The sequence below is a fragment of the Oncorhynchus mykiss genome, chromosome 28 (genome assembly GCF_057628025.1).
Source record: "Oncorhynchus mykiss isolate SJ-2025 chromosome 28, ASM5762802v1, whole genome shotgun sequence".
In the NCBI taxonomy this organism is placed as follows: Eukaryota; Metazoa; Chordata; class Actinopteri; order Salmoniformes; family Salmonidae; genus Oncorhynchus; species Oncorhynchus mykiss.
The window spans coordinates 18,707,634-18,735,000 of NC_143049.1; the positions used below are offsets into that span (position 1 = coordinate 18,707,634).

The 27,367-nt window shown below is 42.1% G+C and overlaps 1 protein-coding gene across 2 annotated transcripts in view; it reads left to right on the top strand.

Annotated features, from left to right (window-relative positions):
• The window catches only part of LOC110508657 (A-type potassium channel modulatory protein DPP6), a 121,509-nt gene that overhangs the window by 58,342 nt on the left and 35,800 nt on the right, over positions 1 to 27,367 (top strand). For both annotated transcript variants that reach the window (XM_021589344.3, XM_036966513.2), the window contains exons 2-6: positions 14,064 to 14,178; positions 16,087 to 16,185; positions 25,017 to 25,111; positions 25,243 to 25,317; positions 25,427 to 25,479. In XM_021589344.3, the coding sequence (XP_021445019.1) occupies positions 14,064 to 14,178; positions 16,087 to 16,185; positions 25,017 to 25,111; positions 25,243 to 25,317; positions 25,427 to 25,479 (437 nt within the window). The remainder of the gene's footprint in view (positions 1 to 14,063; positions 14,179 to 16,086; positions 16,186 to 25,016; positions 25,112 to 25,242; positions 25,318 to 25,426; positions 25,480 to 27,367) is intronic.

The following is a 27,367-nucleotide window of genomic DNA, read 5'->3' on the forward strand; positions in this document are numbered from 1 at the left end:
CACCCTGGTAAGAGCTGACAAGACAAGACTACCTGGCAACAGACAAACAAAGAAAACAGTGTTAGCAGTTGATGTTATTCTTTAATAACAAAGACCCCAAAGCAAATCAGGGGGACGAAAATAGGTTTATTCAAAGAGGACATATCATATGGTGAGGCAGATGGTCATTCTCCCCTGTCCTCAGTGATTCTCTCCTGTGGTTCTCTCCACCGAACAAAGGGACAGAATTTGGTTTTATAACCCAGGCCTAGCTTGTGGTTGACCAATTAGAAGTCCTTGCTGTACAACTGGGCCAATGGCCAAATAACAAGTGTCCTATTTCAGGCTCACTGTACAGACAAATTCCTCCCATGTCTCTGACCCATTGATAAATAATCCCCTATTACTGAAAAAACACTACTTCCATTGATCGTTAATTCTAGTCCTCTCGTTCTCTGCAATGTGTATTTATCCTCGACATATTCTTACAACAGGTATAAATGCTCAGGGGATAATGGGGAAGATGGGCGACACCTGGAGGGGGGTGGAGACGAGCACAAAGACAGGTGAAACCGATCAGGATGTGACAAAGAATTTTTCTGAATCTCACTAATTTCCCATTCCAATGTAGGAGGAGGTTACCACAGCAATCCCTGTAGCAGAACAGAACATTCTCTAGGTGAAGATAGATAGATATTAAATAATGAATTCCAAAAGAAAAATCACAGAAAGGAATAAAAGGCTGAGGTATGAATAATTGAATAGGTTTTGGCTGGAGTCTAATGGAGGACAACACAAAGCACTTGTTTTTTACCATTGTGTTGAAATACAATGGTATGAGTCACTTCAGTGAACCCCCTTCAGTGAACCTTAGCACATTTTCTCTTCTGAAGTGTATAGTATGTGTGCCGGTACTTTTCTTAAGCTATCAAATGTGTTATGCCATGGCAGAGTACAGTACTCTATATTGAATGGAGTGGGTACATGTTGATTTGTAGGCCTACCCATCTTTCAACATAAATGTTAAACCCTCCCATCACAGTTGACCCCTTTATCATAATGTCCACAGCAGGTATCTGATTCAAAGAGCAGTTGGTGCCCATTATCCTCAGACAATAGACTTAATTTGTCCTATTCAGACCTCGATTGACAGAAGGGTCCAAGTTTCCGAATAGAGCAGCGGGCGGTGGCACACTAGCCTCAGACAGGTGCCCTCGTTCAAACCCTACTAAATAGTTAATGCCCATGAAATTCTTGATGATGGTGTTTCAGGGGAGAAGTTAACCCCAAGTCAGTCAGTGCCCAGCCACTCACAGGGCAGGGCTTGACCCCTATCAGGTTATGGCTATGTGACATTTGAATGATAGGTGACAGACGACTGACTACCAGGCGAATCTGTCTTGGACTGCATGGTCACCTGTTCAAGTGTGTACTGTATTTCTGGTCACCTGCTCAAGTGTGTACTGTATTTCTGGTCACCTGTTCAAGTGTGTACTGTATTTCTGGTCACCTGTTCTAGTGTGTATTCCTTTATTTCAGACCCTTGACTCTCTACTCACCAATCATTTTCATGAACCCCATATGTATCTGCTCCCTATCCACCTGTCAGTAATGGCACACCCACTCTTTTTCTGCTCTTCAGACTTCCAGAGCTGCATTCCAAACACGTAAAAGAAAAACCCTCTCCCCTCAGCCCTCAAATTAAGTGGTGACGTATGATGAGTTGACACTTGCAGGGCGAGGGGAGAATGAATTCATTTTAAATGGACCGCCCTTGCCCGGAAATGTGTCACTAATTCGTCCCAAGGTTGTGTTTTCAGTCATCGTGGAACCACCGGTAGCTGTTGTGTGTGCACATCCGCAGACATTGAATACTAGCCATCCGACAATATCAAGTAAATCAAAAATGACACTGTGTAAGTGTGATGTCAGGGAAAGTTGTATGCTCTAGCTAACGTTTCCAAAAGCTAACCAAAGAAAAACATAATTACTTTGATATGTGTTTGTGCCATCAAGTGCGTTAGCAGCACAATTTCTAACTTATTTACATTCGTTTTTACTTACACTTGTATGTTGACTTCTTCTTCTTGATGTTGGTTCTAAGTTTTGGCTGACTTTTCTTAGCGGATGTACAATCATTCCAAATTGAATTATGGGACGTTTCAGGCCCCGGAGTGAACAGAATTGTACACTTGCACACTCAATCACAAACAAGGGCTGAGGGGCTTACGTTGCCAACTTCCCTTGCTTGGCTAATTGTTTGGACCGATGGCAATGATGGCCGTGGCGAGGGTGTGTCTTTTACGTGTTTAAAACAGCCCAGGACTCTCTTGGTTACCGTGGAAACCGGGTGCTCAGAGAGGAGGAAAGATCCATTTCACACTTCAGCAAAGAGAGCGGAGAAAGCAGGGAGACAGCTAGAGAGACATAGGGACATCGAGATGGAGAGAGAAATGTCCCATTCATACACAGACGAAAAGCCATCAATTTTACCATGCCATCAACTTTTTACCACCTTTATATCTGAAAGGTATTTCCCGTAACAACACCTGTGCTTTTACTCGTGAACCGAGGTAGTCATAAATGCAGTATTATGTTTAAAAGTCCCGCTAACGCCTCAGTGTTAAATTTCGCCTTTCATCTTACCGGCTTTGGCACACATTAAATTGTCATGAAGTTGGCCTGGGGGTAGGTTTATGACAGTCATAAATACCTCTTCCCCCCTTTTTCCTCTTTCTACCCTACTGATGTTACATTTGCAAAACCCTTGGTTAACATAGAGATTCTGGGAACATCAGAAGGTGGGGGGAAATGAACTATATTCTGGTAATCCGACCAATTGAACATATGCGGTGGTACTTAATGAATATGATGTCAGTTCGGTTGTCATCTGAGACATAAACTCTAAAGTGGAAAGTCTACACATCAGAGTTATCGGATTCACATGGAATTTTTGTTCAATTTAAATGTTTGAATATGAAATTATTCTTGATGGGATGAAATGTGATTTTAGCTTCTAAAATGTGAGATTTGGGTTTTCATAAGATAGGGCTCTGCTCAATCAGTGGCTCGCTCCTGTGAAGGGACATGGGCTATAAAACTTTTCAAACACGCCCTCCTCTCCCTTCCTATATAAGCCCTTGACGACAATATAACCTCCGGTTCCGAGGACGTGAGGACGATGGTCTGATGTCAGAATGGTTCAGATAATAACTACAGAACGAAGCCAAAATCAGCGTGAGCTTTGGTTGCGAATGGTATGAACTTTGAACTCTTATTCACTACAAAAAGTGATACCTCCTAGCCATTGAGTTAGCAACAGCCGCTGCAAACGAGGGTTAAGAGGGAACAGACAGAATATCCCGTCTACCACACAACTACGTTACTACAATGTATTCAATTTACCAGCAGAGACATTCTTCAAAGGACAAAGAACTCGGTTGGACAACACGGCCTTCCATCTACCACCAACCTACCGAAGCGCAGCTCAGAGTAAATATTTACTGCATTTTCCTTTTCCAAATGGGCGGTAATTTAGAATGCATAAGATACTGTATTTACGATAGCACAGCTGTGCCCTTTTTCCCTCAGTCTTTCCGCTCTTTCACTTTCACCCAGCCCTTTTTATTTTCTGTAACTAGCTGTCATATCTGTTCCGCCCGCTAGGGACGTTTTCCTTTATGACGTAATTTGTAATCAAGTTATGATTTAATTATGTGTATGTGTAATTCTGTGTGATTAGTTAGGTATTTAGTAAATAAATAATTAAACCAAATTTTGTATTGCTGATTCAACTTGTTAGCCAGGGTTCATGCAGACTAAGAATTTACAACTTTCAGATGAGACTGAATTAAGATGACGATTAATATTGACTGCTATTGATGTAAAATATTACTAGGTCTTTAAGAGTTTATTCGGAAGATAACAGCTCTAGAAATATTATTTCGTGGTGCCCCGACTCTCTAGTTAATTACATTTACATGATTAGCTCAATCAGGTAATATTAATTACGGAGAAATTATTTTATAGAATAGCATGTCATATCACTTAATCCGGCATAGCCAAAGACACAGAAAAATCATGAACATTCTATTGTTGTCCAACATCAAAATTGTCTTTGTCAACCACAAAGCTTTAAATAAATGCTTTTAATACATTTTTTATCTTCATGTAAGTGTATGTAGTCCTGTCCTTGAGCTGTTCTTGTCCATTGTCACTGAAATGCTTTAGCATTTAGCCTGGGGGAACACACACAGATCTGCCATTTCATTTTTTGTTCTTACTTCAACAGGTAAATATTTAAAGGCCCTTATATTTAGCTAATAAATAATGGGTTAATATGCATACGTTTCTAACTTCAAACTGCGAGTAGTCTGTCTTCAACCACAATAACTGGTGGGAAGTTCAAACGGAGAGAAAGCATGTGATGGTGTGATCACATTGGCTGGTGATGATTCATTCTCCTGCAGTTGCAAAAGGCCTAATATTTAGCCAATAAATGATGGGTTAATATGAATGAGCTTCTTCAGCTACACATAACCTCTCTTTTCCAGATGAGCCCAACTATGCAAGCCACTTCACTTATTCCTGTTCTCCTGCAGTTGCAAAAGCTACAGGCTGCAGTATCTTCTTGGATGTTTATGTTGAGCATATTTTACTGTGACAAGTACTATTTAGATAACTGTCTGCTGCTACTTTTAAACTTCAGTTGGCGAGGAAGTTTGCTAGCAGGCTATCAATGTACATGGTATTGAATCAAAGCGGAGAGAGTGGAGGAAAAAAATATGAAACGTGGATCAAGAAAAGCGTTTTTTTTTTTTCAAATCATCCTACAGTGGTTCATCCAGGTCAGATTTCGAAGTTATTTACATGATCGGATAGAGAAGATTGTAAGGTTTCTAAAGCACATTCAAGCACCACTTTTTTGCTATATGACAGCAGTTCAACGCGTTCTCACGACACTCAAGTTGTGATGGAAAAATATGATTTATATTTTATTCTTTAATATTCCATTATATTCTAACTATGTGTTGACTGTGATCAGGGCAGGGGAATGTACGTGTCAAAATAACAAATTATTGATTTAATGTGCATGGCATAGCCATGTAGCCTATAAACTGCACAGACAAGTAACACAATTCAACTCAATATATGCTATTCTACTCTTTTGAAAATACAAAGGCTCCGATGCCTGCCGCATGTGGCAGGGGCTACAGTCCATTACAGATTACAAAGGAAGGTGCCTCTCTACCAGACAAACTCAGTGCATTTTATGCACACTTAGATGAAAACAACACCAAGCCATGCGTGAGGACACAGAGGTCTGGGTGTTCATGCTCTCCGAGGTCGATGTGTGTCGTGGAAATTCTTACACAGGGACACTCAAAGTCAATCTTAAATAAATCCTCCTTTACTTGTCAGCACTGGAGAGGTTCCAACCAACTCAACTCCAAGTTGAGACATTGAAACTGAGATACCTCGGTTGTTCCCATAGCAATATTCTGGGCGTACTGCCAAGTTGAGGAACAGTGATAATGAGGATTTCACCATACACGATCAGTCAGTCACCTGCATGAACCTTTCTAATAAGTTATTAGAAAGTAGCATTGATTTGATACTTTGTAGCATTTATTTAATACATAAACATAACATTTCCCTCACATGAGAAAGGTTTTTATTCAGGTCAACACTTGCAAGGCGGCGGGGCCGGCCTGTATTCCAGGGCATGTTCTCAGAGCATACGCAGAACAGTTGACAGGCATATTCATGGTCATTTGCAACCTCTCCCAGTCTGTAATCCCCACGTCTCAAGCTGACCACCATCATTCCTGTTCCCAAAATCTCTAAGGCTTCGTGCCACAATGACTACCGCCCTGTAGCACTCACATCTGTAATCATGTAGCTTTGAGAGGCTGGTTATGGCACACATCAATTCCATCATCCCAGACACCCTAGACCCACTCCAATTTGCATACCGCCCCAACAGATCCATAGACAACGCAATCTTAATTGCACTCTGCACTGCCATCACCCACCTGGATAAGATAAATACCTTTGTGAGAATGCTGTTCATTGACTACAGCTCAGTGTTCAACACCACAGTCCCCTCCGAGCTTGTCACCAAGTTAGGGACTCTGGGACTGAACACCTCCCTCTGCAACTGGATCCTGGACTTCTTGACCGGCTGACCCCAGGTGGTGAGGGTAGGCAACATCACCTCTGCCACGTTGACCCTCAACACGGGGGCCCCACAGGGGTGTGTGCTTAGTTGCCCTCCTGTACTCCCTGTTCACCTACGACTGCGTGGCCATGCACGACTACAACACCATTATCAAGTTTGCTGACGACACGACGGTGGTAGATCTGATCACCCATGATGATGAGACAGTCTACAGGGAGGAAAAAGCTATACAACTCCACCATTGAGAGCATCTTGACTGGCTGCATCACTGCTAGAAATGGCAACTGCACCACCCTCGATCACATGGTGCTACATATGATGGTGCGGACATCTCAGTATATCACTGGGGCCGAGCTTCCTTGCCATCCAGGACCTCTATATCAGGCGGTGTGAAAGGAACGTCCGAAACATTGTCAAATACCCCAGCCATCCAAGCCAGAGACGGATCTCTCTGCGGTACCGGAGTAACAAGTCTGACACCAACAGGCTCCTGAACAGTTTCTATCCCTAAGCTAAATAACTAACGAAATGGCTATCCCTAAGCTAAATAACTAATGAAATGGCTGCTTGGACTATGGCACACATCAATTCCATCATCCCAGACACCCATCATCCCAGACACCCATCTGACCCACTCTACACACACGCACACATTCCCACACACACACAGACTTAAATTGGCTCACACACACAAAACGCACACACATTCATACTGACTCTACATACACACACACACTCACATACAATCTACATACACACACACACTCACATACAATCAGCATACACACACACACACGCACACACACACACACACGCACACGCACACACACACTCACATACAATCATCATATATGCTGCTGCTGCTCCATTTATCATATATCCTGATGCCTAGTCACCTTACCCCCCCCTATACATGTCTACCTCTACCACCCCAGTATCCCTGCACATTGTAAATATGGTATTGGCACTGACCCTGGAACTGCCCCTGTATATACAGTTGAAGTCGGAAGTTTACATACACCTTAGCGAAATACATTTATACTAAATTTGTCACAATTGCTGACATTTAATCCTAGTAGAAATGTCATGTCTTAGGTCAGTTACGATCACCACTTTATTTTAAGAATGTGAAATATCAGAATAATAGTAGAGAGAATAAATCATTTCAGCTTTTATTTACTTTCATCACATTCCCAGTGGATCAGAAGTTTACATACACTCAATTAGTATTTGGTAGCATTGCCTTTAAATTGTTTAACCTGGGTCAAACGTTTCAGGTAGCCTTCCACAAGCTTCCCACAATAAGTTGGGTGATTTTTTTTTTGGCCCATTCCTCATGACAGAGCTGGTGTAACTGAGTCGGGTTTATAGGCCTCTTTGCTCACACACGCTTTTTCAGCTCTGCCCACAAATTTTCTATAGGATTGAGGTCAGGGCTTTGTGATGGCCACTCCAATACCTTGACTTTGTTGTCCACAACTTTGGAAGTATGCTTGGGGTCATTGTCCATTTGGAAAACTCATTTGCGACCAAGCAAATTAACTTCCTGACTGATGTCTTGAGATGTTGCTTCACTATATCCACACAATTTTCCTTTCTCATGATGTCATCAATTTTGTGAAGTGCGGCCAGGCCCTCCTGCAGAAAAGCACCCCCACAACATGATGTTGCCACCCCATGCTTCACGGTTGGGATGATGTTCTTCAGCTTGCAGGCCTCCCCCTTTTCCCTCCAAACATAACGATGGTCATTATGGTCAAACAGTTCTATTTTGTTTCATCAGACCAGAGGACATTTCTCCCAAAAGTACGATCTTTGTCCCCATGTGCTGTTGCAAACCGTAGTCAGACTTTTGTATGGCGGTTTTGGAGCAGTGGCTTCTTCTTTGCTAAGCGGCCTTTCAGGTTATGTCGATATAGGACTCGTTTTACTGTGGATATAGATATCTTTGTACCTGTTTCCTCCAGCATCTTCACAAGGTCCTTTGCTGTTGTTCTGGGATTTATTTCCACGTTCATCTCTAGGAGACAGAACGCGTTTCCTTCCTGAGTGGTATGACGGCTGCATGGTCCCATGGTGTTTATACTTGCACACTATTGTTTGTACAGATGAACGTGGTACCTTCAGGCATTTGGAAATTGCATTCCCATGATCTCAAGCAAAGAGGCACTGACTTTGAAGGTAGGCCTTGAAATACATCCACAGGTACACCTCCAATTGACTCAAATGGTGTCAATTAGCCTATCAGAAGCTTCTAAAGACAATACATAATTTTCTGGAATTTTCGAAGCTGTTTAAAGGCACAGTCAACTTAGTGTATGCAAACTTCTGAACCACTGGAATTGTGATACAGTGGATTATAAGTAAAATAATCTGGCTGTAAACAATTGTTGGAAAAATTACTTGTGTCATGCACAAAGTAGATGTCCTAACCAACTTTCCAAAACTATAATTTGTTAACAATACATTTGTGGACTGGTTGAAAAACGAGTTTTAATGACTCCAACCTAAGTGTATGTAAAATTCTGACTTCAACTGTAGCTAGCTTACTTTCTCTTGTTCTTCTTATTTCTATTTCTCGTGTGTTTTTGTCCTACTTTATTCTACTTTATTTATTTGATTTTATAGTACTACGGATATTGATTACTGCATTGTTTGGAAAGCGCTTGTACACGTGACAATATGAACCTGAAACATACCGTCAATTCTGTCTGAATTAGGCAAGAGATGGAGATACAGAGTGAGGTGGATACACAATCTTATACTTTAGCACACACACCTGAAAATAGAATGAAGAATGGCAAAGTGACGGAAAGAAGATCTGTTGTTTTCCCTCTTGTGACTTTCCACTCTTTTTGATTGAGAGAGAGAGAGAAACAGAGAGCGAGTGATGGACTACGCTGGCGTGCTTTGTTTTGGTGTGGTGTATGTCTGCTAAAAACAGCAGGGGTGAAAATGGCTCTGGTCCTCATTTATTGATGGAGCCTCTTATTGTTGTCAAACCCAGTGCGTGCTGGCTAATACACGAGGACTGCCTAATGGATGAGAATTCCCATGCCATGCCCAAAGAAGCTCACTCAAGAGTTCTGCACTTTCTCTTGCATTCAAAGGAAGTATTCTTGACTCTTTGTGGGCTCAACCCCCCTTTTGGTGAGGGTGCATGAGTGAAAGCCAGTTTTTGTAATGTAGCGCTGGAGCATATAGCTTGTTGGCAGATAGGACAGAAATAACATCTGTAGGAGTTTTTTCTGGCCACTGTCTGTTTTCCTGTAGTGAGATGGTTATTGGTGCCAATGGAGGTCTTGGTAGGCCTACATCGTTTTTATCAACTTCAGTAGATTTAGTATTTGTTTGCTCAAATTCATCCCTTTGTTGAGTTGCTGAAGAACACCATAAGAATATTGTACAACCTCATTTAATGAATTTATGCAGATCAGACTACATGTTTTATACATGGCAAAGTCTTTTTTTGTTGCCATCAGTTCGACTCTTTCAGTGCATTAAAGGAGTATGAACATTCAACACATCATTTGTATTCAGGACCGGTACTGTGTCTGCAGGCTACATACACCAACAACCTGGTACGTTTTGTGTGGAGGCAGTGTGCCTAAATTCACATATTGTCACAGCAGTGTTTGTTCTATTGTTGCTAGAGGATGAGAAATGGATGGTAATGACTAGCAGTAACCAGGTAGGTGTTTCAGATGACAACAGCAGCTGGCAGGTGTTGGTGAAACGGTGAACTGAGGACCTGTTGGCTGACACACAGGTTGCTACAAGAACTGAGAAATACAGACAAACAAATAGAAGAGAAATACATAGAAGATAAAGAGTCTCTCTTGTTAAAAGGTGATTTAGTGTTGGCAGCATGTATAAGGATACTTGCATATTTCCATCAGGAAGTGAGGTGTAGGATGTTTCTGAAATATTCCCAATTTTGTTTACTTCTCCGGGGCTCATACTGGCCCGCCTTGGACTCGTGTTGAACAGCCCTGCTGTGAGCATGTTGAGGAGGTAAAAAGAAGGAGTAGACTGGAGAGGAGGATAAGGGAGCAGGAGACTAGAGAGGAGGAGAAGGGAGCAGGAGACTAGAGAGGAGGAGAAGGGAGCCGGAGACTAGAGAGGAGGAGAAGGGAGCAGGAGACTAGAGAGGAGGAGAAGGGAGCAGGAGACTAGAGAGGAGGAGAAGGGAGCAGGAGACTAGAGAGGAGGAGAAGGGAGCAGGAGACTAGAGAGGAGGAGAAGGGAGCAGGAGACTAGAGAGGAGGAGAAGGGAGCCGGAGACTAGAGAGGAGGAGAAGGGAGCAGGAGACTAGAGAGGAGGAGAAGGGAGCAGGAGACTAGAGAAGAGGAGAAGGGAGCAGGACACTAGAGAGGAGGAGAAGGGAGCAGGAGACTAGAGAGGAGGAGAAGGGAGCAGGAGACTAGAGAGGAGGCAAAAGGGCGAAAAAGCCTACAGACTGGAGAGATTGAATATTCACACGGGCTATTTAGACTGGCATCAAGATGGCTAGTATGGTTCTGCTGAGCAAAGATTTTCCCAGCTCCTCGGTTAGAATAGAATGTAATTGGATATCCCTCCGGCCACAGAGGTCAATTTAACGTTGGTTAATTGAAATGACGTGGATCCAATGTTGATTCAACCAGTGTGTGCCCAGTGGGATGTTACTTCTGCTGTCGGTTCTATTATCACTGAGCCATAACATTTAGCAGATGCTCTTATCCTGAGCGATTTACCGGAGAAATTAGGGTTACGTGCCTTGCTCAAGGGCACATCGACAGATTGTTCACTAAATTGGCTCAGGGACTCGAACTAGCAACCTTTCGGTAACTGGCCCAACGCTCTTAAAGCTAGGCTACCAGTTACCTCTAAAGCCTGGTGTACACTACACAATACAAACTTATCCCAGACAAGTTTTTGATATTGAAGACAAAATCCCCATGCCATTGCCTACTCGGGGCGAGCAGCCGTCACCGACGCTCGTTTAATGTGAGCGAGTCAGAGACGCACTCTGAGGGCTACCGATCCCGTATTTGAGCAGACCCAGGCGTCCCGATATTTTCAAACATGTTTGATTTGATGCTCTTGTAGTGTGCAACGTCAAGTTTTGAGAACGGTGATCAGTAAAAAACAAAGACAGCTCGCCAGAGAAGAAGCCAGTGAGACGACGTTGTTTCGCTTCACCCAGAATGTGTAGACTTTCGAGAAGGAGCGATGACTACTACCAGTATGCATTTGTACTTGCCTTTAACCAAAGCCTATGTGTCAAATCATAACAGCTCAGAAGTTTCCAAGCAATGTTATTCAATTCAAAATGTTGGCTAGATATTTGAACTCTGTATGACAGGTGTGAATGTCTGACTGAAAACGTTTGAGGCTGCTGTGAGTCACAGCTTATTCTAGCTGCGTTAACAATCTAATCACATAATGTTTTTTTTGCGACCAAGTAAAGAATCTTGTAGTGTGTGCCACGCTGATTAGTGTGCGCGACAGCGCACCACAACGTTGGCAAGACAACAAACTACAGTAAAGACAGTCATTTAATGTGAGAGGCTCAGCGATGTTAGGATCAGTGATGCCAGGCTCTCAAAGGTTGTCTTCGAAGTGTGCAAAAGTCTTTGAGTGTTCAAAATGGACGATTGACTGGTTGTAATCAATTCTCACCTGAACCTTTGCAGTGTACTGTAGATATCTATGGGCCTTGATCTGTACATTTGATCTGCAGACCATGCTATTCATTTGTTTATTCCTTGCGGAGGTCAGAGGGCAGCAGACAGTGATTTCCTGATAAATCCACAGTTGGAGCATTTCCATTAGGAGGTGATAACACAGGCAGATTCATTTCCTCTATCTCAGTCTCCAGCCTTATCTCACTATCAGTGTAATATGTGGGAGATGCCTCCGCAGAAACAATAATGTAAGAAACTGCAGCTGTTACACACATGCAAACACACATACACACTAGGGTTGCCACAATACCAGTATCGCGATACGCAGAAGTATCGTGGCAAGGAAACAAAACATGGAGCAGATTTAAAGGACAACTCCACCACTTTTCAACCTCATTTTCATTATCTCCAGCACAATACCATTGTCAACATATGTGAGATTTCGCATTTCTAAGTTTTATAGAAAAAAAACATTTTGTTAAAAAGTTCTACCCGATGACATCATTAAAAGTTCCCCCAAAAAAATTAAAACAGTGATTTTCAAACTGTATGACATTCACAGTGACGCGGGGGAGCAAGAAAACTGGGCGAGAAACTTGTTGCAGGGTTTGAAAACAAGCCCTCAGTCCAGCCTCTCTCAGCCTATTGAGAAACAGTCTGAGCACTGATTGAGGGATTGTGCATTCCTGGTGTAACTCGGGCAGTTGTTGTTGCCATCCTGTCAGTAGAAAGGTCTCTTTAGTGTCCTAAGTTTTCATACCTGTGACCTTAATTGCCTACCATCTGTAAGCTGTTAGTGTCTTAACGACCGTTCCACAGGTGCATGTTCATTAATTGTTTATGGTTCATTGAACATGCATGGGAAACAGTGTTTAAACTCTTTACAATGAAGATCTGTGAAGTTATTTGGGTTTTTACGAATTGTCTTTGAAAGACAGGGTCCTGAAAAAGGGAAAAAAGTTTATGTAGACACTGGTTTTGTGGAGAGGCTGATTATGACATTGACAAATGGCAGAATTGCCTTTTAATTTCTTGAGCAAAACAGTCCTAATGTTGGAAAAAACATCCTTATGGTGTCACTCAGAATCACAGTTGGATATTTTGCAAGCTATAGCACACAATATTTTACATAAAGGTTTTAAGAAACATAGTTTGGTCTGCTTCGTGTTCTTTTTTTCTGCCAAGGTAAATCTGGTATCGTAGTATCTTGATGCTTCTACCGTGACAACCCTAACACACACACACACACATACATGAGTCACTACAACCACCATAGCCTCATACAGAAAGATGCAGAGCAACACTGATCCATATTGATCCAGATATGTTGATTGCATTGTTCCTAATTAAGCCTGATCTCTATCTGCCCACAGTGACACGCTATGCTCCAGCCACTGCTCAGAGCTCAGTGGAGAGGAGAGAGACACAGACCTTAACGATGAGACGCTGTACAGGGTCCAAGAGTACTGGCTCTCTGCATCAATACGTCTAGCCTACTTCCAGATCTCTGTGATATCTGTACTTTAGCCAACTCTGTTGTCATGCCTTGATAGTCAGAGGAATTGGTTAAAACACTTTCAGAACTGGAACTAGGCTAGAATCAGCCTTGGATACCAACAGATATAGTAGCAATCCAACAGATAGTCTGATTCACCTATAGGACACTCACACTTGTCTCATGAACCAATCTCCATTTTGCTTTACCACAACTATCAATGAATAGGGTGTGTAATATCATGCTGGGCTTTTTACATGTGCAAATGTGATGGTGTAACCGTGCGGTGAACTATCTGCCTCAGCCTACACCATAGGGGTATAGTTAAGTTTTGTATACTTGGATTTGACTGTATGTGTTTAGAGTGATAGGGTTTCATATATAGACCATCTAGCCTCTGTTTGGCGTTGCCTGTAGGAGAGGAAAGGCGTATTACGGTAAAGGGGTCACAGAAGCCTCGGGTGAAATACTTTGAGGATGTGCTCAGGTTATCTGGATCTCCCAATGCGGTACACGCTAACATAAGGAAGTGTCTTCAGCATATTCTTGTTTTTTCCTGTCATTTCCACCTTCAGAGTATATTCTGTCACTTAGATTCCCACTAGTTTCTTTCAACAGCTGTGTGGCTGAGAGCCTATCACAGGAGTACTGCAGTAGTAACACAAGTAGTCAGTGCCTCCCCTCCATTTCTCCCAATTGACCCCTATTAACTTTAATGTGTGTTTGTTTGTGTTGCAGGAGCTGGTGGGCAGTGCCCCTCCACAGAGGAACTGGAAGGGGATAGTCATCGCCCTGCTGGTCATCTGCATCATCTTGTCTCTGATTGTCACCGCTGTCATCGTGCTCACCCCAAGTACGTAACACATAAATCTGCATTCACTTTTACACTCCGCTACTGAACACTACAAACACCACACCATATCCTACAGATGTAGGATCTTAATTTGAGCCAGTTTTGCTACAGTAGGAAAATAACACTGCAGCAACAGGAAATGTGAATTATTATGTGGATTATAATTAATTGACATTTTGTAGGGGCTGGCACATTTTTCATAATAAAAGTCTGACATTTCAAAGTGGAAATGACAAACTTCAGAAGTCTTTTTAAACATAAAATACAGTGCAAGTTCATTATTTTCTGCATCACAGGAACGTTTTCCTGCAACAGGGTGATCAAATTAAGATTTTAAATCTGTAATAACACAAACACACTCAGCTATATTATAACAGAAACACACTTAGAAACGCCCATTACAATCGGCTAGATTACACCACACACACCATCAAATACGTAACACTGCAGACACATTATCACTTCCCAAACAAATGTTGTATAATTCCGTCTCCCAGACACTGTTTCGCTAAAAAGCTGCAGGATGGGTCTGGAGAAATATAACCACTCAAATTCATAGACCGAGCTATGCAAGGACTGACCATCCATGATATCAACATGATAGTTTTGACCATGTTTTCAGGCTATGCAGTGTTTGTTCACATTTACTTAGTTTAAAAACATTGTAATAAACAAGCTTATATTTTGGGTTCTGGTGGGGTACGACAGTTGAACTAAGCTCACAAGACATTTATCAGTTATATTCTTCAGGAATCAACGGGTACATATCATGAATTTATAAGTCCCAAAATAGATGTAGCAACTTCAGATTGCCCCTTTAAATCAAGACATACTTATACCGGAGTCAGGCCGCCAAATGAAAACTTCTACTTAGATTGAGAGGGATTACAATTGGCCTTGCTAGCAGACAGCCCAGTGGGTCATTTCATTTCATAAGCCCATTCATTCATAGACAGCCAGGAGTAGAGAAGTTGATGGTAATGTGTCAGCTTGGAGATTGCGTATTGGTTTTTCAGAGAGACGAGGTGAGGTCATCCTCTCGCAAGGTAATGGGGATTTAATGTATAACGCCATTCAGTGTCGTTTAATGGAAATGATTATGCAGTAATAGCTCTAGTCATTTGTATAATTGGCAGTGCATCAGAGCTGCTGTTTTCCACATGTTGGGAATGAATCCCTCTCTATAGTCATTTACCAAAGATGAAGAGAATGTGTAAATGTATAGACTTGCAAAGGCACTGACTGTATGGCTCCCAGACCGTGGGCATATGGGGTTGAAAGGCACACACACCACCATCTCTATATAATTCAACCTTTTACCTCTGTTGTCCACCCTGTCTGGTCTGCAGTTTTGCTGTCAACTGCAGAAGGGATTGTGTAGCTGGGGGTAGAGGGAGTTATGGCTGCTTGAAAAACTGTCCAGGCTGCAGTGAATCGATGCTGGTGGATCAATAGAGAGTTACCCTGGGCCAAGTGTCTATTTCTCCTTTGTAACCTCTCCGTAATTGCTGCGTCTGTGAGTTGGGAACTGCTGCTGGAAGTCCTACAATCTCCAGAGACAGAAAATACACGTGATAGTCCGACTCAGACGTTTCCTGGTCTGTTTTTATGACCGCTCAGGCAACTTGTGGCAGGAGAAGTAAAATATAAACGTTTTTTGGGAAATGGAAAATGCACTTCCCTGCAGCTGAAGGCTGCTCAAGTCACAAAGGAAGACTGTAAACGTATGTCTATGTCAGAGTACTGTCTGACTGACAGCAACCAGATAATAAAGATGGCCAGATCCCTTTTTTTAGTTACAGGTAAGTCATGTGAATGAGAATTGAACCTTAACATTATCATATTGCTGTAACTCATTAATTATGTCTTCTTCCATTGTTTTGCTCTCTTGATATATTCCACTGGTAGTTGCAGATGATAGCCTTGCCCTCAAGAAGAAAGTCACCATTGAGGACGTCTTCGGAGGAGATTTTCATGTGCACGACCCCGACGCTACATGGCTCAGCGGTGAGTTGCTATAGTTACTCCCTGCCCTCTCATTCTCCACAAGAAACTGAACCTCACTCAGAAACAATGTACCCTCTAACCTGCGTTCGTGAGCGGTTGCCCAGCTCCCCTCGGACTGCCACGAAGAAGAAATATCAGCCCACACAGAGAAGCACGAGATTGAACTTCAGTCAACTTTCTAGAGTTTTCCCCTTTAGTTAACACTATCAACGTTTCTCTCAACTGTGGGAATTGTGATCCAGTCAATGCAATATTAGCCACTTTCAATGCAACATATCGAAACAAAACATTTGTTTCACTTTGTAGGCAAATCTAACTGTGCAAGGGATTTTCTTGTAGGCAGAGCGCATTGGATTAGGATTCTATTGCATTGACAGGCATGACTCATGCCCGTACTCTACACAGACTGGTGCGCCATAACCAATCAGAGCTGCAGTAGACCTACATGCAAATAGCCATTACCATATATGGATCTGTGCCATTCACTTTGAACTGGACTGTGTTTACAGTATGAGCGGTTGTGAGTAGAACCACTTGTTTTGAGATCAAATCGAAAGATGCATGTAGCCACCTAAGCACATTTGATCATATTCTTTGCTAGTTAGTGAGTTATTAGCCCAGTTATAGCTCATTTCTTGTCAACAATGGGGGAGTGGTTGCTTCCTACAAGAGCACAAAATATGTGCATTTCTAGACATCTTTGAAAATAGCTTTTTTCTGTCTTAAAGGGGAAGTGTTGTATTTTGAGACGGTCTTGAATAAACTAAGTAGACCGTAGGCAGAGGGTAGCATAATTGATCTTATTCTCTGTAATAATGGTATGGGAATAATAATGCATTTTATTTTGTAAAGTGGTTTCTTGCATCAAACAACACATTTTCAGTCACCTCCTGGTCTGATTAAGTGGATAAACAGGTTAATATCAAGCCCTGCATGTTTTTTCCCCAAAAAGTCTCATGGAATGTAGGCCACACATTTGCTGCTACTGTAGGCTGAATGATAGAACAGCTATTTCCATGTTAAAATGTTATGTGGTGCATTTTCTCCATTGTTTTTTGGTAGGCCTACTTTATGATCAAATAGCTACAGTAGCCTACTTGGCCACTGTTATAACTGTAACGTAAAGCGGGTACAGCCTCAGTGTAAACAGAAGTTGTACAGAATTTTCACAACGTTCAAGTTTGCGATCAGCAAACCTGAAATTTGCTTACTGACGAAAAAATTTGAACGAACATTGCTCAGCACCCACCAACCAGTCTGCCCGTTTGAAAGTTTGATGGCCATTTTGTAGCTAAAACGATTGAAGACTTGTAGAGACCGGAATTTGTTCCATTCAAGTCTATGGCACCTGAAATACAGTTGGATTTATGCAAATATGGTTGAAAAGTATACGTAGAATAACCATTTTTTTTCAAGCAACAATAGTGTACCAGTGCCAGTCTGCGCATTTTAAAGTCATTTTGGTTTTGGTAGCTTTAATGGTTCAAGATAAGTGGTGAATTCAAACACTACCCATTCAAACCTATGGAGCTTTTATGTACATTTTAAAATGGTTATAGTTCAAAAAGTATAAATGGTATAAAAGAAGCTATATACAAGTACACCATTCCAGACCGGTCTGCATGTTTTAAAGTTTCAATGGAGTCTCCAGCTTAAACGGTTGAAGACTAGTTACGTGGCAAGGTTTTCCCATTCAGGTCTATGGCCTTTGAAATGCATTGTGATTTCTGCAAATATCAAATCAAATCAAATGTTATTTGTCACATCCACATGGTTAGCAGATGTTAATGCGAGTGTAGCGAAATGCTTGTGCTTCTAGTTCCGACAATGCAGTAATAACCAACGAGTAATCTAACCTAACAATTCCACTACAATATGGTTGTAGTGTGAAAAGCATTAGTAGTATCAAAAAGTGTTTTCTAGTACACTGCCTGCATGTTTTTAGTGTTTTTACGGTTTTGAGTCTACAGGTGGCAGTGGAAAGAAAATAAGAAGGATGAACAGTTTGTAAAGTTGTACTTTGCTTTCAGCAAGCACATTTAATTAAGGGTTATACAGAGAGACATAGACAGAGCCATGTAATTAATCCAATGGAACTGTGGAATGTGCCTCTCCACCATGGTCTCTCCACGGTGAGTAAATCCCATAGACATTGATTCTGTAAGTCATTTTGTGGTAAATCCTTCATAATAAGTGTCCAGTTTATTCCGTCACGCACCACACAGTACTGTAGCTATAATGTATGCCGAGCATGTACAGGACAGGTATGGCCCAAATTAAACAGATGTAGGGCGGGTCTGAGATGGCCGTTTTACGTTTGACCAAGCTGCAGAACACACGACAATATATAATAAAGCTACTGATTGCCCTCTAGTGTTAGAGATTCAAATGATTTTTGTTTTTTCATTGACTCCAGAAAGCACAAAAGCAGAGCCAGTTTTTTTCGACATACTTTTACAAACTGATATATAAACAACGTAGCTACTTACGCAGCAGTAACATAGCTTGTCTTCTTCACTGGAAAGTAACCTTTCCACAACAACATATATCAACATAATTACCCAATCTGGATATCTCGGAAGATAATTGATTTGTTTTTGTATTTTATTTTTATTTTATTTCACCTTTATTTAACCAGGTAGGCTAGTTGAGAACAAGTTCTCATTTACAACTGCGACCTGGCCAAGATAAAGCAAAGCAGTGCGACACAAACAACAACACAGAGTTACACATGGAATAAACAAGCGTACAGTCAATAACACAATAGAAAAAAAGAATGTCTATATACAGTGTGTGCAAATGGCGTGAGGAGGTAGGCAATAAATAGGCCATAGTAGTGAAGTAATTACAATTTAGCAAATTAACACTGGAGTGATAGATGAGCAGATGATGATGTGCAAGTAGAGACACTGGTGTGCAAAAGAGCAGAAAAGTAAATAAAAACAATATGGGGATGAGGTAGGTAGATTGGGAGGGCTATTTACAGATGGACTATGTACAGCTGCAGCGATCGGTTAGCTGCTCAGATAGCTGATGTTTAAAGTTAGTGAGGGGAATATACTGTAAGTCTCCAGCTTCAGCAATTTTTGCAATTCCTTCCAGTCACTGGCAGCAGAGAACTGTAAGGAAAGGCGGCCAAAGGGAGTGTTGGCTTTGGGGATGAATGACCAGTGAGATATACTGTACCTGCTGGAGCGTATGCTACGGGTTGATGTTGTTATCGTGACCAGTGAGCTGAGATAAGGCAGAGCTTTACCTAGCATAGACTTATAGATGACCTGGAGCCAGTGGGTCTGGCGACTAATATGTAGTGAGGGCCAGCCAACTAGAGCATACAGGTCTCAGTGGTGGGTGATATAAGGAAGACCACGTCATAAAAATGGAGCTCTATAGGAGAAAGCTCTGCCTCCAGCTGTTTGCTTAGAAATTCTAGGGACAATTAGGAGGCCTGCATCTTGTGACCGTAGCGTACATGTAGGTATGTACGGCAGGACCAAATCGGAAAGATAGGTAGGAGGAAGCCCATGTAATGCTTTGTAGGTTAGCAGAAAAACCTTGAAATCAGCCCTAGCTTTAACAGGAAGCCAGTGTAGGGAGCACTGGAGTAATATGATCAAATGTTTTGGTTCTAGTCAGGATTCTAGCAACCGTATTTAGCACTAACTAAAGTTTATTTAGAGCATTGCAGTAGTCTAACCTAGAAGTAACAAAAGCATGGATTAATTTTTCTGCATCATTTTTGGACAGAAAATGTCTGATTTTTGCAATGTTACGTAGGTGGAAAAAAAGCTGTCCTTGAAACAGTCTTGATATGTTCGTCAAAAGAGAGTTCAGGGTCCAGAGTAACGCCGAGGTCCTTCACAGTTTTATTTGAGACGACTGTACAACAATCAAGATTAATTGTCAGATTCAACAGAAGATCTCTTTGTTTCTTGGGAACTAGAACAAGCATCTATGTTTTGTCCGAGTTTAAAAGTAGAACGTTTGCAGCCATCCACTTGAAACACAGGCTTCCAGCGAGGGCAATTTTGGGGCTTCACCATGTTTAATTGAAATGTACAGCTGTGTCATCCGCATAGCAGTGAAAGTTAACATTATGTTTTCGAATGACATCCCCCAAGAGGTAAAATACGGAACCTTGAGGAACACCGAAATTTACAATTGATTTGTCAGAGGACAAACCATCCACAGAGGCAAACTGATATCTTTCTGACAGATAAGATCTAAACCAGGCCAGAACTTGTCCATGTAGACCAATTTGGGTTTCCAATCTCTCCAAAAGATTGTGGTGATCGATGGTATCAAAAGCAGCACTAAGGTCTAGGAGCACGAGCACAGATGCAAAGCCTCGGTCTGACGCCATAAAAGGTAATTTACCACCTTCACAAGTGCAGTCTCAGTGCTATGATGGGGTCTAAAACCAGACTGAAGCATTTCGTATACATTGTTTGTCTTCAGGAAGGCAGTGAGTTGCTGCCAACAGCTTTTTCAAAACATTTTGAGAGGAATGGGAGTTTCGATAAAGGCCGATAGTTTTTCAAATATTTTCTGGGTCAAGGTTTTTGCTTTTTCAAGAGAGGCTTTATTACTGCCACTTTCAGTGATTTTGGTACACATGCGGTGGATAGAGAGACATTTATTATGTTCAACATAGGAGGGCCAAGCACAGGAAGCAGCTCTTTCAGTAGTTTAGTTGGAATAGGGTCCAGCATGCAGCTTGAAGGTTTAGAGGCCATGATTATTTAAATCATTGTGTCAAGATATATAGTACTAAAACACTTGAGTGTCTTCCTTGATCCTAGGTCCTGGCAGAGTTGTGCAGACTCAGGGCAACTGAGCTTTGGAGGGATATGCAAATGTAATGAGGAGTCCGTAATTTGCTTTCTAATGATCATGATCTTTTCCTCAAAGAAGTTCATGAGTTTATTACTGCTGAAGTGAAAGTCATCCTCTCTTGGGGAATGCTGCTTTTTAGTTAGCTCTGCGACAGTATCAAAAATAAATTTTGGATTGTTCTTATTTTCCTCAAGTTGGAAAAATAGGATGATCGAGCAGCAGTGAGGGCTCTTCGATACTGCACGGTACTGTCTTTCCAAGCTAGTCGGAAGACTTCCAGTTTGGTGTGGCGCCATTTCCGTTCCAATTTTCTGGGAGCTTGCTTCAAAAGCTTGGGTATTTTCTGTATACCAGGGAGCTAGTTTCTTATGACAAATGTTTTTAGTTTTTAGGGGTCCGACTGCATCTAGGGTATTGCGCAAGGTTAAATTGAGTTCCTCAGTTAGGTGGTTAACTGATTTTTGTCCTCTCACGTCCTTGGGTAGGCAGAGGGAGTCTGGAAGGGCATCAATGAATCTTTCTGGCTGTCTGAGAAATTATAGCACGACTTTTGATGATCCTTGGTTGGGGTCTGAGCATATTATTTGTTGCGATTGCAAATGTAATAAAATGGTGGTCCGATAGTCCGGGATTATGAGGAAAACAGTAAAATCCACAACATTTATTCCACGGGACAAAACTAGGTCCAGAGTATGACTGTGGCAGTGAGTAGGTCCGGAGACATGTTGGACAAAACCCACTGAGTCGATGATGGCTCCGAAAGCCTTTTGGAGTGGGTCTGTGGAATTTTCCATGTGAATATTAAAGTCACCAAAAATGTGAATATTATCTGCTATGACTACAAGGTCCAATAGGAATTCAGGGAACTCAGTGAGGAACGCTGTATATGGCCCAGGAGGCCTGTAAACAGTAGCTATAAAAAGTGATTGAGTAGGCTGCATAGATTTCATGACTAGAAGTTCAAAAGACGAAAACGTCTGGGCTTTTTTTTTTGCTACCGTAAATGTTAGCAACACCTCCGCCTTTGCGGGATGCGCGAGGGATATGGTCACTAGTGTAACCAGGTTTCACGATTGTTTGTAGAAACGGACCAAGGCATTTATTAATAGTGAAACTTAACAAAAACAATAAAAGAACAACGAACGTTGACTACAGCGGTGCTACATGCACTTACTCAAAATACAATATCCCACAACCCACAGGTGGGAAAAAGGCTACCTAAATACGATCCCCAATTGGAGACAACGATTACCAGCTGCCTCTAATTGGGAATCATACAAAATCACCAACATAGAAAAACAAAACTAGAACCCCACATAGAAATAATAAACTAGACTAACCCCCCCAGTCACGCCCTGACCTACTCCACCATAGAAAATAAGGACTCTCTATGGACAGGATGTGACACCAGGAGGTGAGGCCTCATTTAACACAGTAAATTCATCAGGCTTAAGCCATGTTTTAGTCAGGCCAATCACATCAAGATTATGCTCAGTGATTAGTTCATTGACTATAACTGTCTTGGAAGCGAGGGATCTAACATTAAGTAGCCCTATTTTGAGATGTGAGGTATCACAATCTCTTTCAATAATGTCAGGAATGGAGGAGGTCTTTATTCCAGTGAGATTGCTAAGGCGAACACCGCCATGTTTAGTTTTGCCCAACCTAGGTCGAGGCACAGACACTGTCTCAATGGGGATAGCTGAGCTGACTACACTGACTGTGCTAGTGGCAGACTCCACTAAGCTGGCAGACTGGCTAACAGCTTAGTTCTCCTGTATATTATGAGTACAGCGACTGCAATTAGAAGGCATTATGTTAATGTTACTACTTACCTTCGGATGGTGGAAGTCCTGACGAACCATGTCCAGATAAAGCGTCCGGAGTGAAAAAGTTGAAAGAAGTTGAGAAATGCTTATTGAAATGTTCAATTATCATGGATTTATCGGTGGTGACCGTGTTACCTAGCCTCAGTGCAGTGGGCTAGACAAGAGGTGGTGCTCTTGTTCTCCATGGACTTTACAGTGAAACTGAATTTAATCATTTAAATCATGGCAGAATATTTTGGCCTATTCACCCCATTATGACGTTGGCAACATGCTGATGTCCAGTGTTTTTCCTTGCAGATAGCCAAATAATATGTAGGGAAATGGTGGCTGCAGAGATGTTCACCAGCAGGCATAAGGGCATTTCCCTCAGCAGATGGATCATGATAATTCACCTCACCAGCAGAAGCACACACACGGTATTGTACAACTAACCTTGTGAGGGGACATAATTCAGTCCCATTCAAAATCGTATTTTCCCTAACCCTAACCCTCACCCTCACCCTTACCCTTACCTTAACACTGACCCTAACCCTAACCTTAACCCAAAAACCTAACCTTAACTCTAACCCTAGCTACTAACCCTAACCCTTAAACTAACCGTAGCTCCTAACCCTAACCCTTAAACTAACCCTAGCTCCTAACCCTAACCCTTAAACTAAGCGTAGCTCCTAACCCTAACCCTTAAACTAACCGTAGCTCCTAACCCTAACCCTTACCTTAACCCTGACCCTAACCTTAACCCAAAAACCTAACCTTAACTCTAACCCTAGCTCCTAACCCTAACCCTTAAACTAACCGTAGCTCCTAACCCTTAAACTAACCGTAGCTCCTAACCCTAACCCTTAAACTAACCGTAGCTCCTAACCCTAAACCTAATTATATCCCTAACACTCATTCTAATCTTAATCCGAAACCCCCTAGAAATAGCAGTTGACCTTGTGGGGACTAACAAAATAGCCCCAGATGGTCAACTTTTTGTTTGATTTCTATTCTTGTGGGGACTACTGGTTAAACAAGTCGTCGTCCCCCCCCCCCCCCCCCCACACACACACACACACACACGCACACCTCAAAGCTTGTCCTTTGTCTAACACCACATTGGAATGTTCTCTGCGCTCATTACTTTTAATTGATTGATTAATTACAGCAATTTAATGAATCGCTTTTGTTAAAGTTGTTATGCACTACTTTACAGAAGTCAGCTGACTTGTCAGGCTTTCTGGAGTGTGGAGTAGCAGGATACTCATACTGTACACTTTCCATTATACCTAATGCATCCATTATTGTGTTTTGAGAGGTGAACTGTCATGACTGAACAAATATTTTGACTTTGGAGCAGGAAAGCATTTTCAAAACGTAAACGTAGAGTTGATTTATCGTAAAAACACACCACCACCATAAAAAGAAGGCCATTATGTCCAGCAATATGAAATCCTGCCAGTATCACTAGCATCAGCACCATTGTGTTATTGTTGTGGCGGATAGTAAGCAAGGAAGATGAGATGGCTATTCAATCATCCTTTATTTGAAGGGTAAAAACATTGGAGATAGCAGCACGGAGGCCTTTTCTCTCGTCTCCTCTTCTCTTGGGAGGGGGGTTTATCCGAACAGGACACAGTGACACTGAAGTGGCTCGGGTCTAGAGAACAACACTACCCTTTTCATAGTACTCAGCAAAGCGGAGCCAAGCTCTACTGTGCTGGCGTAGTTATGCATCCACCATAGAAAAACATTTCTGAGCCAGCACAATACGGTTTGGGTCGTAACAATAGTGGGAAAATGGCCTAACACCATCACACCCTACAACTACTGTATATTATACTGCATAGGGAACAGGATTGCCAGCAGGGCCAGCTCCAATAGGCCCTCTGTGCCTCCTGAAAACAATCTACCCCCAGTCCGGGGTGGAAGGCTGGCCCCTCAAAGCCCTCTGTGCCTCCTGAAAACAATCTACCCCCAGTCCGGGGTGGAAGGCTGGCCCCTCAAAGCCCTCTGTGCCCCCTGAAAACAATCTACCCCCAGTCCAGGGTGGAAGGCTGGCCCCTCAAAGCCCTCTGTGGCAGGAGGTTAGAATCCCTGATCCATCACTATCTGTGCTGTTTGAAACAGCCGGCTGCATATTCCAATATGTAATTCTCTCTCCTCTGTGCTGTTTATTATTTCCAGACAATGTACTGCTGTATCGAACACAAGAAGGGGATGTGGTCAAACTCAACGTCGAAACACAGGAGAGGGTCGTTTTGGTGGAGAACAGGATGTTTGTGAGTATTAGGTTAGATTTATTCCCAAAACTGTATGAGAAGGTGATATGGTATTTAAATACAGTATGTACAGTGTGACGCTCATTTGTAATAAACTTGACTCAAAATGTCCTCACTTCTCTCTTTTCCAGGAAATGTATAAAGCCACCAAGTACCAAATATCTCCAGACCTGGAACATGTGTTGTTGGCCTACAACGTGGCCCCAGTGAGTAGAAAGGACCACACTTCTCCTTTTCCTTTTGTCTCTGTTTCAGAGTTTATTGGGTGATTCTGTCTTCTGAGGTTGGAAGCTGAAGCTGTGTTTGTCTCTGCAGATCTACCAGCACTCCTACATGGCATTCTACATCATCTGTAGTCTCATCACCCCGTAAGTCTGCACGTCTGTCGGTCGGTCTGTCTGTCTCTCTGTCTGTGTATGTCTCTGTCTGTGTATGTATGTTTCTCTGTATGTCTGTATATGTATGTCTCTCTGTCTGTCTGTCTGTATATGTATGTCTGTCTCTGTCTGTCTGTCTGTCTCTCTGTCTGTGTATGTATGTCTGTCTGTCTCTGTCTGTATATGTATTTCTCTCTGTCTGTATATGTATGTCTCTCTGTCTGTCTGTCAATCTCTGTCTCTGTCTCTGTCTGTCTCTCTGTCTGTGTATGTATGTCTGTATATGTCTCTCTGTATGTCTGTGTATGTATGTCTCTCTGTCTGTCTGTATATGTATGTCTCTCTGTCTGTCTGTATATGTATGTCTGTCTCTGTCTGTCTGTCTCTCTGTCTGTCTGTGTATGTATGTCTGTCTGTCTGTCTGTATATGTATGTCTCTCTGTCTGTCTGTCTGTATATGTATGTCTGTCTCTGTCTGTCTGTCTGTCTCTCTGTCTGTGTATGTATGTCTGTCAGTCTCTGTCTGTATGTGTCTCTCTGTCTGTCTGTCTGTATATGTATTTCTCTCTGTCTGTATATGTATGTTTCTCTGTCTGTCTCTCTGTCTGTGTGTGTATGTTTCTCTGTATGTCTGTATATGTATGTCTCTCTGTCTGTCTGTCTCTGTCTCTGTCTCTGTCTGTCTCTGTCTGTCTCTGTCTCTCTGTCTGTGTATGTATGTCTGTATATGTCTCTCTGTATGTCTGTGTATGTATGTCTCTCTGTCTGTCTGTATATGTATGTCTCCCTGTCTGTCTGTCTCTGTCTGTCTGTCTCTGTCTCTCTGTCTGTCTGTGTATGAATGTCTGTCTGTCTGTCTGTGTATGTATGTCTCGCTCTCTGTCTGTCTGTATATGTATGTCTCTCTCTCTCTCTGTCTGTCTGTATATGCATGTATGTCTCTGTCTCTCTCTCTGTCTGTGTATGTATGTATGTCTGTCTGTCTCTGTCTGTATATGTCTCTCTGTCTGTGTATGTATGTTTCTCTGTATGTCTGTATATGTAAGTCTCTCTGTCTCTCTGTCTGTGTATGTATGTCTGTCTGTCTCTGTCTGTATATGTCTCTCTGTCTGTCTGTATATGTATGTCTCTCTGTCTGTCTCTAAATGTATATCTCTCTATCTGTTTGTATATGTATGTCTCTCTGTCTGTCTGTATATGTATGTATGTCTCTGGCTGTCTGTCTGTCTCTCTGTCTGTGTATGTATGTCTGTCTGTCTCTGTCTGTATATGTCTCTCTGTCTGTCTGTATATGTATGTCTCTCTGTCTGTCTGTATATGTATGTCTGTCTCTGTCTGTCTGTCTGTCTCTCTGTCTGTGTATGTATGTCTGTCTGTCTCTGTCTGTATATGTCTCTCTGTCTGTCTGTATATGTTTTTCTCTCTGTCTGTATATGTATGTCTCTCTGTCTGTCTGTCTGTCTGTGTCTGTCTGTCTGTCTCTCTGTCTGTCTCTGTCTGTGAATGTATGTCTGTCTGTCTATGTTTGTATATCTCTCTCTGTCTGTCTGTGTATGTATGTATGTCTGTCTGTCTGTCTGTCTGTGTATGTATGTCTCTCTGTCTGTCTGTCTGTATATGTATGTCTCTCTCTCTCTGTCTGTCTGTCTGTATATGTATGTCTCTCTCTCTCTCTGTCTGTCTGTATATGTATGTATGTCTCTGTCTGTCTGTATATGTATGTATGTCTCTGTCTGTCTGTCTGTCTGTCTGTATATGTATGTCTCTCTCTCTGTCTGTCTGTAGATGTATGTCTGTCTCTGTCTGTATATGTCTCTCTGTCTGCCTGTATATGCCTCTCTGTCTGTCTGTGTATGTCTGTCTGTCTCTCTGTCTGTGT